At 45.8% G+C, this 17590-nt stretch overlaps 1 protein-coding gene and 1 long non-coding RNA gene across 7 annotated transcripts in view; one reads left to right on the plus strand and one right to left on the minus strand.

The window, feature by feature from the left end:
* The window catches only part of LOC135912444 (uncharacterized), an 861485-nt gene that overhangs the window by 347406 nt on the left and 496489 nt on the right, over positions 1-17590 (minus strand). For 4 of the 6 annotated variants that reach the window (XM_070532621.1, XM_070532622.1, XM_070532624.1 and 1 more), the window contains one exon: positions 2586-2720. The exons of 1 other annotated variant lie outside the window; for it this stretch is intronic. In XM_070532621.1, the coding sequence (XP_070388722.1) occupies positions 2586-2720 (135 nt within the window). The remainder of the gene's footprint in view (positions 1-2585; positions 2721-17590) is intronic. One more of the 6 variants, XM_070532623.1, reaches the window with a different exon arrangement.
* LOC139054900 (uncharacterized) overlaps positions 1-17590 on the plus strand; it is a 53709-nt gene that overhangs the window by 31912 nt on the left and 4207 nt on the right. The gene's annotated exons all lie outside the window — the stretch shown is intronic.

Genomic DNA, 17590 nt, shown 5'->3' on the forward strand with positions numbered 1-17590 from the left:
CCACCCATCCTGAGCTCCCCCCTTCGCACTTTCTCAGAGCTTTAGACTTCGTGGCTTCACCCTACGCCTCAATGGCCCTCCTTGCGCCTAGACATGTGCGCTTGTAAGCAAAATGAATGAAAGTACCAAATTTGAAGGAAAAGAAACTATCATGTTTGCAACCCAAGCAACGAAAAACGATATCACAATTTTGTAAATTGCCTCTGAGAGTTAGTCAAATGCGAATTAAACGAATGGTATAAACGGCACTCAAATGTGTTACTAGTATCTGTGTAGGGCTTTTGCAGAACCTTTGTAAACAATATAACAAATCGGCGTAAGATATCAAATGATATATGAAATCTGCCTGCTTCAGATTCTCTAACAGATACAATTTACAGAACTGCGATAGGTTTTCTTGGTGCAGAGTTACGAATTTGCAAGCTTCTTTCTTCTGTGTTTTTCAACCTTACCAATTTCGCATGGTAAGAGTGGCCATACTACTCCATGAAGGTGGATGACCAGCGAAGCTGTACCATATCCCACTGTGTTACACAAGGGCGCATGTATTTATTTTCGCGATTTCTTAATGGTAGTGACGCTAGGTTTGCGATTACTCTGATATGCAATGACTGCTTCGGTTACGACCTTAGACAAAATTATGGTGAAAGTTAAATCTATACATGACTGTCGTTGATTGCTTAAGTGCCTTGGATTAGTGTGACACTTCAAACCGAATTATTTTAGCAAAAACTGAGCACATCATTTCCTGTCAGGTTTTGGAATATCCACATTTAAATCTCCAACGATGATCACAGGGTAATGTCATCACGGCCAACCCATGCAAAATGCGTGGTCATGAACTTCTCGACAAGACACTCGGTATTGCGATTCGGTGTTTCGTTTGTACGGCACAGACATCCACACAGTCGGTGTCATTGTCCCTTTGCGCGTCATGGGTGTGCGGTGGTAGCTATGTCTTACAGCGAAGCTGTATATGGCTACCCGATTCGTCCGACTGTCTGTCGCTTGCACTCTGAACTCCTCCAGGCTACTGGAGGAGTTCAGAGTGCAAGAGAGTTTTTTCGTACATGAGAACTCCATTCTCATGTACGAAAAAAAGAAGAGAGAGTCGCACGATTGGCTTCACCAGTAGTGACGTCATTGCTCTCCTTCACAGCCGAGCGCGCGCGCAGCAGTATTTCTCCGGCTCCGAAATGGGTAGGCTGCGTGTCATACGTACTCCTGAGGAGCAGGCAGCTTTCGATCAGCAACACCACCAGCAGAATCGGGTACGAGCTCGTCTATGCCGCGCCGATGCTGCAGCATGAGCACATGAATAGGCTCGTGCAGCCGAGCGCAAGCGGCAACTGCCTGCCGAGGATCCATCAGCCTACCAAGCCGTCGTTTAATGAACCGCCGGCATTTATACACTGATAAATACTGAGGCCACACGTTTCCATATCGCTGGTTAACCATCTGTACAGAGTGCTTGGACGGTGACTTCTGTCCTTTGCTTAATCTATTGCAGTGCCCCCTGTTCGTGAAGGCATGTGCTGCTCACAAACGATTTCATTATAGGCGTTGCTTAGAAACAGTGGGTCTTGATTGACTTAGTTTATTTCTTATTAATAATCTTATTAATAGGGGCGGAGCGCTTGCAGCCTGCTTGACCTCTGCCGCGGGTAGGCCCGGCATTGCACTATCTCCGGGATCGGTCAACGTTCACTTTCTTTATTGTTGGGGCGCGGACACGAAAAATGCACAAAGAATACAGTTACAGCTTCGTAAACTTTGTTTAAAACAATTTAGGCCTTCAATCAAAATTGTACTTCTAGCAGTGAGTACAATTTAACCGTTCATCTAAAATGCAACAAACTTTATCAAAATCGGCCAAGTAATCTCAGCAAAGAGTTTTAGCGTTTAACATGTATTTTCATAGGCGGCATCGGTGTGGGCCCCAAACTAAAGAAGCCCCGGATTTACCGCGCACGCATTGACCGCTGAATCAACACTCAATTTTCATAGTTTGACGTCACCCGAAAGGCCACACAGGTTCGACCATGACCAATGTTTTCAGCGTAGCAAGAGGTGAATAGTTGCTTTGCGTGATCTTTGGAATTGGGGTGCCGGTGTAGCAATTTACCGACCAACAAGTTCCGGGCGAGCCCAGCTGTCTCTTCAGCCGCTGTGCGGCTCGATTCGGGCAAGGCTGTGCCCAAATGCTGCCGCTCAAGTACGTAGAGCATTCTGGACAATGCAAGCGCGTGAGTGCGGCGTGAGAAAGAGTTGTGGGTTCTTTCTTCACCACGGCGCCGCTGCGCAGCTCCGATAGACGCTCGTTACGATATCCACCTCGATGCGCTGCAGCTCTCCCCAGAGTAAAGTAACATCCGTGGTGTGTGTGTATTAAGTCGAACTAAAAGGTAGCCCTTATTCTGCATTTTTTCGAATTTGGGAGTGCCTGTGCACAGTACGCTCAGTAGCGCCTAAATGCCGAGCACAGCGGTAACGGAACGCAAGCCATGTGCGTTCTCCCACCAGGGCTCTGAAATCGCAAGCAGAGTCATTGCACTATCGACAAAAACAGAAAAAAACCACTCAACTGCACATGGAGCTTACGAAGTATTTCTCGTCGCTTCCGTCCCCGCAGTTGTCGGTCTTGTCACATGAGAAGCCGTCCCATATGCAGCGCGAATTGGCGCACGTGAACGACCCACCCTTGCAGTCATCCTGCGTCGCTGCGCACATCACGACACTTGAGCCAGAGTTGTTGCTATTCACAAATGTACTTTGCTTGTCTTTTTGCAGTGACCATTCTTCACTGAATAACAAATTGTTAAGTGATATCGGTCGGTGCAAGACGCGTCAATATTTATTTATTTATTTATTTTACCCTCAAGGTACATAGTACATTATAGAGGGGAGGGGCTAAGGGAATACAAAATAATCATCGGTAAAGGTAACTCAAACAAAAAAAATAATTATAACAGCAGTAATAATTGCTAATTGAGTTGACATCCGATGATAATAAACAGAGGTACAAAAGATACAAAAACAAATGTGATGTACACAATGGTAAAGAGATTCAAAAAAACATAATATGTACAGTAGATTTACAAAATGCATTGTTAACTTTTTGATCATGATGCTGATGAAAACTGATGAAAACGCTGCAATAGAGAAAGGTACATACACATAGGCAAGACAAATGGTAAGTATATTACAAAAGTTCGTTTTAAAGTGCGTTTCTAAACATAAGTGGATTAATTATACCTGTTAATGAAGGGGATAAGCTGTTCCAGTCTTTGCTAGTCATTGGTAAGAATGAATTTGCGCCCATGATAGTATTGAAATGAGATATGCTAACCTTCTGATTATGATCACGACGAGAAGAAATGAAAGGTGCTGGCCTGATCCAAAGAGTGTGTAAAAAGGTGTTATGATAATAGATTTTGTGAAAAAGACAAATGCGTGAGTGTTTTCGGCGGTCGGATAAGAGAGGAAGGTTTAATAAACATTTCATGTGTGTTACGCTTGCTGTCCGATTGAAGTTATTTAAAATGAAACGGGCTGAACGGTTTTGTATAGCTTCCAGCGTATGTATTAGTGTTGAATGCCAGGGATCCCATATTGATGAAGCATACTCAAGTTGCGAGCGAACGTAAGTGGTATATAGTAATTGTTTTAATGATGATGGCGCACGAGAAAAATTTCGGCGTAGGTACCCTAAAGTGCGGTTAGCTTTGGACACTATGATATCAATATGCGATTTCCAAGACAAATTGTTAGTTATGGTTACTCCTAAATAACGATACGAGGTGACACATTCAAGTGATATATTAGTGAGAGAATAATTTGGAGAACTAGAGTTAGTACGAGAAACCCTCATAGTTTTGCACTTCTTAATGTTAAGTTGCATTTTCCACGTGCTGCACCAATCAGTTATTTTATTTAAGTCGGTTTGTAGGGCTGTTACATCGCAGTTATTGGAAATTTTGCGGTATATCACACAATCGTCTGCAAATAAACATATTTTTGATGAAATATTAATAGGTAAGTCATTAATGTATATAAGAAACAAAAGTGGGCCCAGGACAGATCCTTGAGGGACGCCTGAGCCGACAGGGGCTAGAGAGGAAGTACATTCATTAGCAGAAACAAACTGAACGCGCGATGTAAGGAAGCTACAGATCCACCTAAGTATTGTAGGGTCAATGTTTAAAATGCTTAGTTTGTGTAAGAGTAGAGCATGACACACCTTGTCAAATGCCTTAGCGAAGTCCAAAAAAATACAGTCCGTCGTGAAGCCTGCGTCAAGGTTAGAGTGTAAATCGTTTGTAAATGTGAGAAGCTGTGTTTCGCAAGAGAAGTTTTTTCTAAACCCGTGCTGGTGAGGAGTAAAGAAATTATTATCGTCAAGGAAGTTAATGAGATGCGTGTAGATTACATGTTCCATAATTTTACAAGGTACTGAGGTAAGAGAAATTGGTCTATAATTAAAGGGATTATGAGTGTCACCTGATTTGTGTATGGGAACGATTTTTCCTGTTTTCCAATCAAGCGGAAGCATGCCAGAGTTATATGATTGCGAGAATAGATATTGCAATATGATAGATGAATATTCAACTGTGCTAATTAAGAATTTGGTGGTGATTTCATCGACACCGCAGGAGGAAGTAATTTTCAAATTTTCGATTATTTTTTTAATTCCTGTTGCATCAAATATAATAGGGTCCATAAGAGGAAAGTTACAGCCCTGTAAGACGGGACATTCGTTGTTAGGTGCGGGAGAGGAAAATGATTGCACAAACGCGCTGTTCAAGACGTCTGCGCAAAGATAGCTGGGAACCTGACTACCAGACTGTGTTAATGCAATCTTATTTCCACGTTTACATTTTACTAAGCTCCAAAAGCGCTTTGGATTTGTTTTTAGTAATAATGGCAGGGTTTTGCTAAAAAATGTGTGCTTAGTATTTTTAGCAGTGATTGAGTAGTTGGAGGCAGCGTTTTTATATGCAAGCCAATGTGCAGGCTTTTTCGTCCGTTTAGCAGTGCGAAAAAGGCGTCTCTTCCTATTTGAGAGCATATTAAGAAATCTGTTATACCAGGGGGCTTGATTATGAGAATAAACGCGCTGGAGTGGAACATGCTGATGGATTAATTCTAAAATTTTAGTCTTGAACATACACCAATTTCTTTCAACTGATCGTTCAAAAAACTGCGGTAAGAAGTCGTCAAGAAATGAACATAGGCTTGAGTTTATGGCAGAAAAATTGGCTCTTTTCAAGTTTCTAATTGTCTTTAGTTGTTTGCATTGATACTGCTGGGGGAATGTAAGCGTGAAGTGCAAAATGTCATGATCACTCAGACCAGGTAAGTGAATTATCGATGAGACGTTGTCGGGAGAAGTTGTGAGCACGAGATCAAGTAGTGAGGTTGAGTGCCGAGTTATTCGCGTTGGTGAGGTGACCATTTGTGAAAAAACCGAAGTCAGAACAAAGTGTAATGAACTCATTACATTCAGTAGATGAGGGCCCAGAAAACGGACTGATGGGTGACCATACGATGTTTGGAAAATTAAAATCGCCCATTAGATATATTGGCACTCCAGGATAGCGTATTGTTATTTGGTTCAAGTTGTCATACAGGTCATTGCAAAAGGACAAAGGACTTGAGGGTGATCGGTAACAAACCCCTATTAGTAGCTTTTTAAATTTTATTGTAAGGCAGCACCAGATGATTTCTAAATCTGAAACAACCGGCACACAAAAGCCCTCAAATCGGTCACTGATTGCAAGAAGCACACCACCGCCTACTTTACCGGTGCGATCGCTCCGAAAAACTGCGTATTTATTTCTGCAAAAAAACAACTCAGAGTTGGCTACCCTAGATGACAGCCAGGTTTCAGTTAACGCAATGATGTCAGCGTCACAGTCATCAATAATGGCACACAGTTCGTCCCTTTTTGGCAGAAGACTACGCATGTTCGAGAAAAGCACCGAGCAAGAACACAGCTGAGAAGCACCTCCCCGTTCGTTCCCCTATATTTCTTTTAAAGGGAATTCGCGTCCAGAGCGAAGAGTACGAGGGCTGAGGTCATTCTGTGTGCTATCGAAAGCTTTTATTTCAGTAACAGTATTATGAGCTTCATTGTAAACATACGTTTTTCCACCGATAATCAATTTATTGTAATGCAACTTGAATGACTTTTTTGTGTTTTTTCCAAATTCCATCAACTTTTTGCGGCAGTGTCTTGTTGCTGGGCAGTAATCTTCGCTTACGGATATTTTTTTTTCATCCTTTAGAACTTGGCGCTTGGAAAGGACTAAGTCCTTACATTTGTATGTTTCAAATTTTACTATTAGTGGTCGTGCTTTCCCTGTGGCAAATCGCCCGATTCTGTGCGCTCTGGCTATGTTGTTACTAGAAATATCAACTTTTAAAGTGTCGGCAAAAATTTTCAGTATTTTTTCTTCCGACTTGGAATAGGTTTCATCAGCGGAGTCAGGCACATCGTAGAACAACAAGTTATTCCGGCGAGCGCGGTCTTCGGCGTCGTTTAGTCTTGAGTGGAGTGTGCGCGTGTGCTTTTCGACGCGGACTACGGAATCCCGCACGTCATCGAGATCTGTCTGCTTTTGCTCAATTGCAAAAGTTTGCTGTTCAACTTTTTCTAATCTGGCTTTTATATCCGATATTACCTGACAAACTGACTCCTGCTTTTCCTTTAGGTCTGATATTGACGTAGCCATAGATTTCTGTAGGGTTTCCATTCTTATAGATCGCTCGTCTAGATCCTTAAGCGTTTTCAAAATTTCTTCCACAGCATTCGAAGATTGCGCTTTTTGCGAACCTGTACTGGGACCGGGATTGCTCTCAACGTCACCACATAACAACAAAAGCAAAGAATAAAAAGGATCAACCAAGGCTTTTGGGCATGGAAGCACGACAAGGAACAGGTCATCAGATTTAAAAGAAGCGTGAGGTAGTTTTGGGAACCTACTAACCTGCACAATGAAGAAAAGCGTGCGTAAGCCCATCGTTGTTTTCCTTGTCGTACCACCATGCCCACTGAAAAGCGATGCAGCCGGGCCTGGTTTTATATCCTTCGCCACCAATGCTGTACACGATCTTGCAGCTGCGCAGTCGTGAACATTGTGCACGTGCACGAATGTGCGCATGTGCTGTCTGGCTGTGGGTAGAATGACGGGCGAAAGGTAGGCGAAGTCGTTCTCGCTTTCCAGAAGAGTCGATGCGTTGCCGATGGGCGGATCCTGGTGCTGGAAAGCCGTAGTCGAGCCGCACTGCCGTGCAGGTACCGAAGAACTGAAGAACTGCACAATGAAGAAAAGCGTGCGTAAGCCCATCGTTGTTTTCCTTGTCGTACCACCATGCCCACTGAAAAGCGATGCAGCCGGGCCTGGTTTTATATCCTTCGCCACCAATGCTGTACACGATCTTGCAGCTGCGCAGTCGTGAACATTGTGCACGTGCACGAATGTGCGCATGTGCTGTCTGGCTGTGGGTAGAATGACGGGCGAAAGGTAGGCGAAGTCGTTCTCGCTTTCCAGAAGAGTCGATGCGTTGCCGATGGGCGGATCCTGGTGCTGGAAAGCCGTAGTCGAGCCGCACTGCCGTGCAGGTACCGAAGAACTGAAGAACTGCACAATGAAGAAAAGCGTGCGTAAGCCCATCGTTGTTTTCCTTGTCGTACCACCATGCCCACATCAAAACATTCTCGATTATCAAAACATTCTCGATTATCAAAACATTCTCGATTATTGCAGCCCATTCGATTTGTTACCTGTGTTGTCGCCGAACCTTGTCATCAGACAGCATGCGTGACGTGAGTAGTGTTGTATTTTCTAGAATGTATGCGGGCACCAGCGATTACACTGGAACCTACGACTAAGCATGTATAAAATCTGTTAGATACGGACCATTAAGTAGCGTCGGCCAAGGTCTCCGTACGCAACTACTCGCCGTCGCATTCCAATTATATTGCGCAAGTGCGCGTCAACCATGCTACCGGACCCGTAAGACAGGTTCGCTATCCCGCTCTCGTTTGCAGCGCATGGCGATTTTGCCTGCCCCTTCCTAAAACCCTTAAATGATCTAGAAGTATCGACGTCTCCTATGTCGGTGCTTCTTCTCTTGGCTCCTCCGGGGCGGAGTCTTGGCCGGGTGCACCTGGCGGATGAGCGGCGCACTGCGTGCCTGAAGGATTTGGTTGTTGCGTTTATGACAGGAGAGGTTCATAAATGAGTTGCTACAAGCTCTGCCGGTATCCACGCTGCGCTGCTTTGTCGAGACCACTGCGATCACTTCGGCTGCGGTATCAGCGGTGGAGATGGTGTGTGAGACGATGGAATGTTGGTTTCTCGACCCTTTTGATCAGCTTCATTCGAACTTCAAGGCCATCAAAAAAATTGCAGCAACATAGACTGTTTTTGGATATTACCGTTTTACTTTTTTAAAACACAGACGTGGGGTCAAGGCTTTATATTGTTACGTGTAGAAAGGCAAAGAAAAAAGAGGCTATTTACAGACTATTTACACTAGACTGGAGCCAGAGCGCCAGGCCGACATTAACTCGCGCTAAGGGCACAGACCCGCTTCGTCGTCGTTCTCACGGTGGCTCGTCTCTCGGGCATCTACCGATAATATCGTAATACTACCCCCGGCGGCAAAAGCGCCGTCACGGTGCTGTTAAATATCCAAGACACGTGGAGAGTTGTAGGGCTTGAGTCGGGCAACGTGGACAATGTCACTGGTGGTGACAGCAGAGGACGTGGTGGGTGTGGTGAGAACGATTTCGTAGGTGACATCTGTCACTTGGTGAAGCACGCGATATGGGCCCGTGTAGCAGGAAAGCAGTTTTTCACAAAGGCCAACTTTACGCGATGGTGACCAAAGCAACACGAGGGTGCCGGGGGCAAAATTTACATCACGGTGACGGAGGTCGTAGCGCTGCTTTCGTTTGTCTTGAGAGACTTGTAGACGAGCGCGCGCAAGTTGGCGAGCATGGTCAGTATGGGCAATGGCATCACGGGCATAAGCGCTAGTTGATGCTGTGGTGGACGGAAGCACAGTGTCCCGTGGTAGCATCGGTTCACGGTCATACAACAGGTAAAAAGGAGAAAAGTGTCGAGACGGGAAGAGTTATACGCAAAGGTGATGCAAGGTAGAGCCTGGTCCCAGTCACGGTGGTCGTCTGAAACGTATTTGGATAGCATGTCTGTAAGGGTGCGGCTCAAACGCTCAGTGAGGCCGTTCGTTTGAGGGTGGTAGGAGGGGGTAAACTTATGCTGTATTGAGCAGGCACGCATGATGTCGTGAATGGCTTTGGCTAAGAACGTACGGCCACAGTCTGTCAGTAATTGACGCGGAGCACCAAGAATCAAAATGATAGCATGCAGGAGGAATTCCGCAACATCAGTTGCGCAGCTGGTTGGAAGAGCGCGGGTTACGGCATAGCGGGTCGCGTAGTCCGCCGCGACTGCAACCCACTTGTTTCCTGATGTAGATTCCGGAAATGGGCCGAGAAGGTCTAAGCCGACACGATGGAAGAGCTCGGCAGGGATGTCGACCGGCTGCAGGTAACCAGCGGGGAGCTGGGAAGGCTTCTTGCGTCGTTGGCAAAGTTCACAGGCGGCGACGTAATGTCGTACGAAACGGGCAAGGCCCGGGCAGGAGAAACGGCGACGCACATGGTCATAGGTTCGAGATACGCCGAGGCATCCTGCCGTTGGTGCGTCGTGGAGCTTTTCTGAAACGGTTGAGCGGAGTTGTTTAGGTATGACAAGTTGGAACTCAGAGCCGTCCGGATGAAGGTTGCGACGGTACAGAGTACCGTCGCGGAGGACTAAGAGGCTAGTGTGGCGTCGGCCGGAGAGTGTTCAAAATGGTCGATGAGTGCTCTGATGTAGGCGTCACGACGTTGCTCGTCGGCGAAATGAAGCAGCTGCGACACAGAGAATACGCAAGCAGCACTGGTAATATTGGAGGAGTCAGGGTCGTCAACAGGGCAATGCGACAAGCTGTCGGCGTCTTGGTGCAGGCGGCCAGACTTGTACAGTACGGAATATGAAAATTCTTGTAGCCTCATAGCCCATCGACCAAGCCGGCCTGTAGGATCTGTTAGCGATGAGAGCCAGCAGAGAGCATGATGGTCAGTGACTACGGAAAAAGGGCGACCGTAGAGGCAAGGACGGAACTTCGCTACCGCCCAGAATACAGCAAGGCATTCTCGTTCCGTAATGGAATAGTTGCGCTCCAGTGGTGTGAGGAGGCGGCTCGCATAAGCAATAATGCGATCCTGGCCACGCTGACACTGGGCTAAGACGGCACCTACGCCATGACCGCTGGCATTTACGCAATTCTGTAGGGAGTTCACACGGAGAACACACAGAGTTCAGACCCATGTTCTCAAATTGTTGTCGGACTACGGCCTGAATCATGGCAATCGTGGTTGCTGGCGGATCGGGAGGCATCGTGGAGAAAGCTGGCGAGCAGGTGGCCTCGAGCTCGCGGCGAACAATACGTGTAACGTCGTCACAGGTGGTGGCCTGACGCGATCGACCCTCACAGGTCGACGTAGCAGCGGTGTTGGGCAGCCGCGTGATGTGGTGTGTGATACGATGGCTCTTGGCTTGTTCAAGGCGACGGCATTCTTTAATGATGTCATCAATTGTCGAGACATTCCCGAAAACAAGCAAATTGAAAGCGTCGTCGGCGATGCCTTTTAGGACATGTGACACTTTATCTGATTCAGACATTGCATCGTCAACTGTGCGGCATAAAGCCAAGACGTCGAAGATGTAGGAAACGTACGGCTCTGCAGATATCTGAACGCGAGACGCAAGAGCCTTTCTCGCGGCAACCTTGCGGCCAATGGGGTCACCGAACAGTTCCCGTAGCTTTTCTTTGAAAGAGTCCCAACTGCTGATCTCGTCGTCATGCGTCTGGTACCACACGCGTTTTGTGTGGTAGCACACAAAAGATGACATTGGCGAGCCTAATGGTTGGGTCCCACCTGTTATTAGCGCTGGCATGTTGAAATAGCTTGAGCCATTCGTCAACGTCCCGTCCCTCCAGGCCGGAGAACACACCAGGGTAGCGATGTTGGGCAACCGTGACGACAGGAGCAGTCGAACCAGCCGAAGCCGTTGCAGAGGCGGGATCGTCACCGGGAGGCATGGTGACAAGCTCGACGTACCGACCACTCCGGAGTTCCGTGGCGAGGACGGGGATCGCTGACCTCCACCAGAATGTTACGTGTAGAAAGACACAGACAAAAGAGGCTATCTACAGACTATTTGCACTAGACTGGAGCCAGAGCGGCAGGCCGACATGCACTCGCGCCAAGGGCACAGACCCACGTCGTCGTCGTTCTCACGGCGGCTCGTCTCTCGGGTATCTACCGATAATATCGTAATAATATGAACCGATAGCGGTGTGCTGCTTCTATGATACATTCTATGAAAGGCGTGCGCCGTTTGCTCGTACTATAAAAACGCTTGGTAACGCATCGGGCCTTCATTTAATGATGCCGTAATTCCCAAGGATTTCGCTTTCAAATTGGTCTTCGGTGAAATTATCCTAAGATGAATAAGCTAAGATTTGGTATGCCACAACTTTTTGAGCAGTGATGCAAGGCGCGGAAGAAAGTATACGCCGTGACATTTTACAAATAATTTCGAAAATAAGAAATGCTGATACGTCAGCCCGCCGTGTGCATGGCCATAACAATTTTACCAACGTCGAACGTTGAAAATGGTCTAGGTCATTGCGCGCCTCTTCATTAGAGGTTTCTTTTACCCGACCTATCCGCGCTAAAAATTTTTCAACCAGCTTAGATTTTCACCACATTTTTGAACGCAATATAATTTCGGCTGTGTTTAAAGGATGTCTGCATTCTGATTTATTAGGGTGCGCAGACATGGCGGACTCAAGATGTAGCTGTCATTACTGTTGCTAGGAACAGTAACTGCCGACTTTGGTAACAACCCCGCAAATACAAATACATTCACTAATGTGCGCTACATAAAAGCTAGACCTGAACCGCGAGTAGCATGAATAGCATGAACAGTGGGGGCTCAAACGACGAGAACCGCCGTTTTATTCTCGAGTTCGCCAGCGGAACCCAACTAAAAAAAAATTAAGACGTCTAGCAATGCGCGTCACTTCAGTATGCAATACGCGTAACTGAACGGTGAGTAGAACTAACATATGAAGCGGAACTTTTGTGTGTGAGCCCAGCAATGGTTTCAACTCCAACGAAACGAGTGCGCCAATCAATGTGGGCAACAACATAATAAAGCGTGCTAACCAGAAGCGTGAACGGCGAGGCTGAGACAGCATGAAGCACGGCGCTCGTAGCAGCAAGTGAGCTTCCAACTACAACCGTGCAAAGGGTTATTTAGTGCAAAGAAAGGCTGTGGATGCTCACGCTTCTCACCAAATCGCCCTAAAAATACGAGTGACTTCTGACGAACGGCTACTTTCCTCAGAAATGCGTGGGTTCTGCGCATTTTCAAAGTTTGGCCGGCTACTCTTGTGCAGCCAAATCTTTCGGCGAGTCACGTTGCTCCTTGCCAATGAAATAATGAAAAGTATTTTCCCCTAGCGTCCACAGTTGTTGCACCCATAAGCACAACATAGGCTAAGCAACGCCGCAATACGTAAACGGTGCCAGCGCTAGCGAAACGCTGCCCGCCAAAACTCCGCCGCCAGAAACCAACCAAAGTGCGATTTCGATACCCGGTAATAGCGCGGGTTTCTTCTACGGACCAAAACAGTGCGCTCTGTCACGTCACAAAGCGCTTCAACCAACAGGAGGGCCGACTCCCCGGAGGACTGGCAGGCCAGAGCGAATGCGGCAAAGTTTAGAGGAAGTCATTACGTTTTAATTCAGGAGCTTTATCCCCTCCTCCCTGCGTGGCGTTTCCCAAAAATACAACGGGAAGCTGGCACGATTCGAGGTCATTGACCCTTGTCTAAGGAAAAGTTGTTTGCAGCACTGCAATGTCGTTCAAAACAACCCGTCCTTTCCAACTGAGTGCCTTCTAGGAGAGGAAGCAACGTCTGACGGAGCCAAGCGTTGGAGATTTGAGCCCAAGGAGTGATGCACATGACGCCACTTGCACGGGCCCAACGATTGGATGAACATGACGGCACCTGCATGGGCTCGATGATTGGAAGAAAATGACGTGACCGCTAAGGAACGAAGGTGTTATAAGCCAGGGAATCATCAAGAGAGAGACGTTGTTCCTTCCGCGGGCTACAGCCTACGATTTGCTGCCGGCCGTCGATGACTATTTACTGTTATTTTGCTTTGCCCTATTCGTTTACGTAATCTAATACAACTTCATTTTTCTAGGTCCCTCTCAACGTCGGCCAACTCCCGCACTCAACGGCGAGGTCAAATAAAGCCGACGCGGTGACCGCTGATCAGGTTTCGATGAGTGTGCTCACCGCTGTGCTTGCGCTGGGTGTTTCTTCTTCTGCAGGGCACAAGTGCGACCAATAAACACTTAGTTTCGTGACTTGCGCTGTGTTCTTCACCGTTATTATAACGTGACATCTGCTGGAGGTGCTTCACCGTTCATGTAACGCACAGCCCCTTGAAGCCGTGACAAAAGCCCACAACGCTAAGACATCGCCCCGGACCACCGAGCTAGCTGCAGGTTACAAAACCTCTCCCGGAGCACGGACTTCTACCCGAGAATACACATCACCAGATGTCACGCTATAGCGGCGGTGAGCAAACACAATGGCACAACGCAAGTCACATAACTAACTGTCTATTGGGCGAACTTGTGCCTAGCGAAACAAGTAACACTCAGCACAAGGATAGCGGCAGCATATTCGTCAATCGTCCAAGTCTGATGAGCGGTCAGGCGCATCGGCTTTTATACGTGGCTCTTCGATGGTTCCAGTGTAATCGCTGGTGCTTGTATGCATTCAAAAAAGTACAACACTATTCGCATCGTCGCCAATAGAATCTAATTACAATGTTTGGCGACAACACCGGAGACAAAAAGAATCGGCTACAAGCATCGACAATGTTTCCATACACGCACGTGCGTCTTGCGCCTACCTATAACGCTTAACATTTGTTAGCCGGAGGAAGGCGGTCCCCGGAAAAAGACAAAGGGCACGTGTCACTATGCTACATTTTACTTATGTATTTTTACTTGTTTATTTACACAATACTGCAGGCCAGTAATTTGGCACTAGCAGGAGGGGCTACAAAGGATACATACAATGAAACGAAGATCAACAACAAAAATCAAGAGAACACGAAGAATGTAGCAAAGGTCCACCGTCGAAGTTTACAATCTGGGACTCGAGCACCTTCACAAAGTCGGCGGACTCAAAAAGCTGGCGGGGCAACGAATTAAATTCGGACACTGTTCGGGGGAAAAAAGTGTACTTGTGTGCGTTGGTCTTAGCGAAAATTGGCGGTAAAGAGCATTTATGGCTGTGTCTAGTTGTCCTTGTAGTTAAAGGTTTTGTGTAATTGGGAAGTATTAATTTAGCTTTCGTTGCAAGACAGTGGTGAAGAAAGCCAAGACGACTAATTTTCCGGCGAACCTCGAGAGTCGGTACATTGCACTTCCGCATCAATAAGGATGATGGATCGTGCTTTCTGTATCAAAAATATATCTTATTGCCTTTCCTTGGACTCTTTCGAGCTGCATTACATCCTTATTATAATGGGGAGCCCAAACTTCAGCAGCATACTCTAGTTTTGACCGAATATATGTATTGTAAGCTAACATCTTGGTGGAGCGTGTTTAAGTTTTCTTTTAAGGAACAAAAGCTTCCCAGAGCTGATGAACAAATGTTCAATAAGTGCTCCGACCAAGCTAGCTTATTAGTTAGAGTCACGCCTAAATACTTGTACTGGGAAACTACTAATACAGGCTGGCTATGGAGCTGATAAGAAAAAGAACTAGGTCATTTTTTTCTTTGTGACACGTAAAAGTACAGTTTTCTCCGAATTCAGTGCTACATCCCCTCGTGTACACCGATATTCGATTGCCAAAAGAGTTTTTTGCAGAAAGAAATGATCATTTGTGGATGAACATTTCTTAAAAACAGCACAATCATCAGCATTCTCATGGATACATCATGAGGCACTACGTCCACCAAATCATTAACATAAAGAAGGAACAGTAGCGGACGTACACTCTCCCCTGTGGAATGACCGAGGTAACAGACAGCGCACTAGACGGACAATGATCAATTTCCCCGAACTGCTTTCTATCAACTAGTTACGAAGCAATCCACTGGATAATGTACAAAGGTAACCCTATACATTCTAATTTATACAATAATCTTCCATGAGGCAGTCTATCGAAGGCTTTCGATAAGTCTACAAACAGAATGTCAATTTGACCAGACTGGTCAAGTAAATTCGATATCTCGTGTACCGTCGAAATAAGCTATATGGTTGTAGATAGACCCTTTCGAAAACCGTGCTGATGGGGAGACGAAATATTGTTTTTAGTTTCAAATACCTGAATAAAACTCGCGACTATGTGTTCCAAAAGCTTGCAACAACAACTAGTAACAGAAACAGGACGGTACTTTTTGGGAAACAGCCGGTCACCGGCTTTACGCACAGGTGCCACACGGGCAATACGCCAGTCGGCTGGTACGACACCAGAAGGTATTGAAAAGTTAAACATTGTGGGCAAAAAATTGAGATTTGTTGAGCTTAACACCTTAAAAATGCATTTGACCGTCCGTCAGGGCCAGTAAATGTCTTATTATCTAGCTTCAATAGCATGGCAAGAACCCCCTCGCTAGTTATATTCAATTCATATTCTAATACAGCAGAAACATTCGGCAGGTGATATTCATCGCGTTTTGAAATACAGATTGAAAGTACTGATTAAACGTCTCTGCAATAGAAGTTGAGTCATCCAGAATTTTATCATCAACTTTGAGTTTCTGAATTTTTTTTTACTTTGGCTGAGGTAGCGCCAGGACTTTCTGGGATCACTTTTAATGAAGTCGGCAATAGTGTTGCTAAAGAAGTTTCTTCTTGCATGTTTTACTTTACATTGCAGATCATGCATTAGCTCCATAAATTGTGGAGTGAATGTTTTGTGCTTATTTCTCAGGCCCTTAATTTTTCTTTTGGTTTGTATTATCTCCCGACTAACCCGGGGGTTCGACGGTGCTTTTGCAGTCTTTTTGACGGTATGAAATTTTGAATGCAGAACGTAACTGCAGAATAAAACTGTTGCCACAGGCTTTCAACGCTGCTTGTGCTAACTACAAGATGCTCTTCTAAATAATCGATTACTGCTACCTCATCGGCTCTATTAGAGTCTTTTACTGTGGCTGGAGGGCTTTTTTTCCGTTTGCATCTCCGTATATCTAGTCCAGCAGAAACATATCAGGTTACGGTCAGAAATTCCAGGTTCAACCTGTACTGTTCCCAAGCAAAATTTTGCAGAAATAAATAGGGGATCCAGAATTGCATTTCCACGGGTGTAAGCTCTCACAATCTGATCAAGAATAAAAGTAAGCATTAGATCAACTAGAACGTCAGACGCTACAGAATATCCATACTGCATGTTATTCCAATCAATGGATGACAGGTTAAAATCTCCAGTTATAATTAGGTTTTTGTCACGGAGTTTTAGCAGGTGATCATATAAACTGCTCAAAAACAGGACATCAGCATTTGGAGGTCGGTAAACAGCGCAGACAAAAAACGTGTCACCTTGTAGTGACACCCTTAGAAGCAAACTTTCATGATCATAGACTTGGTCAGCAACAGTAACTTCAATATTATCCTTTGTTATCAACGCAACGCCACCACCACAGGAACCCCTATCACGTCTGTACAACCTGTTGCCCACGGCACAATTTCGCCATCACCAATTTGATCAGGAAGCCAAGTTTCAGTTATAACACATATTTAGGATTATGTTGCAAGAGAAGCGTTTCCAATTTTTCTATTTTATTGACAATGCTCCGAGCGATGCGTGGCAATGAATAGACATTGCCAGAAGAAAGAGCTAGGCAAAATAAACAGAACGTACTAAGACTTATTTAAAGATTCATGGACTCACTAAAGTTACATCTAACGAATACCACTCGTTCTAGACTTAGAAATTAAACCCATTCAGATTCACGCAGACTCCCCATGGACGGCAAGCCCACTCATCCTGTGTCACAGCGCAATCTACCGCGGTCTTGTGTGGGTGTTGAGGCAGCGGCTTTTATTCCTTCACTCTCAAAGTTGGGACAGTATCGCAGGAGTAAAGAGGCCGATTTACACTTCAATGTACTCTTTTACTCTCACAAAATGTCGTGTGGAGTGAAATGCATTGTTCACTCCGTCAGCAAAGAGAGAGTGATTGGTCATTTCACTCTGCCCTTCTAAGAGAGAGCAGAATGCCCTTTCAACGCTTGCGTCAACAGACAACAAAACGTATAGTAAGCTCCTGTTTTAACTGTATGAGGTTGGCCCCGAAAATGGTGATGTATCACTAACGCACACTCAGGAAATATCACGCCCTTTTGCTTTTAAGGGAATAGGCTGCTACAGTGCAAAGGCAAGCGGAGCCAGCGCTGTACTTTC

Source organism: Dermacentor albipictus, chromosome 1 (assembly GCF_038994185.2).
Source record: "Dermacentor albipictus isolate Rhodes 1998 colony chromosome 1, USDA_Dalb.pri_finalv2, whole genome shotgun sequence".
NCBI lineage: Eukaryota > Metazoa > Arthropoda > Arachnida > Ixodida > Ixodidae > Dermacentor > Dermacentor albipictus.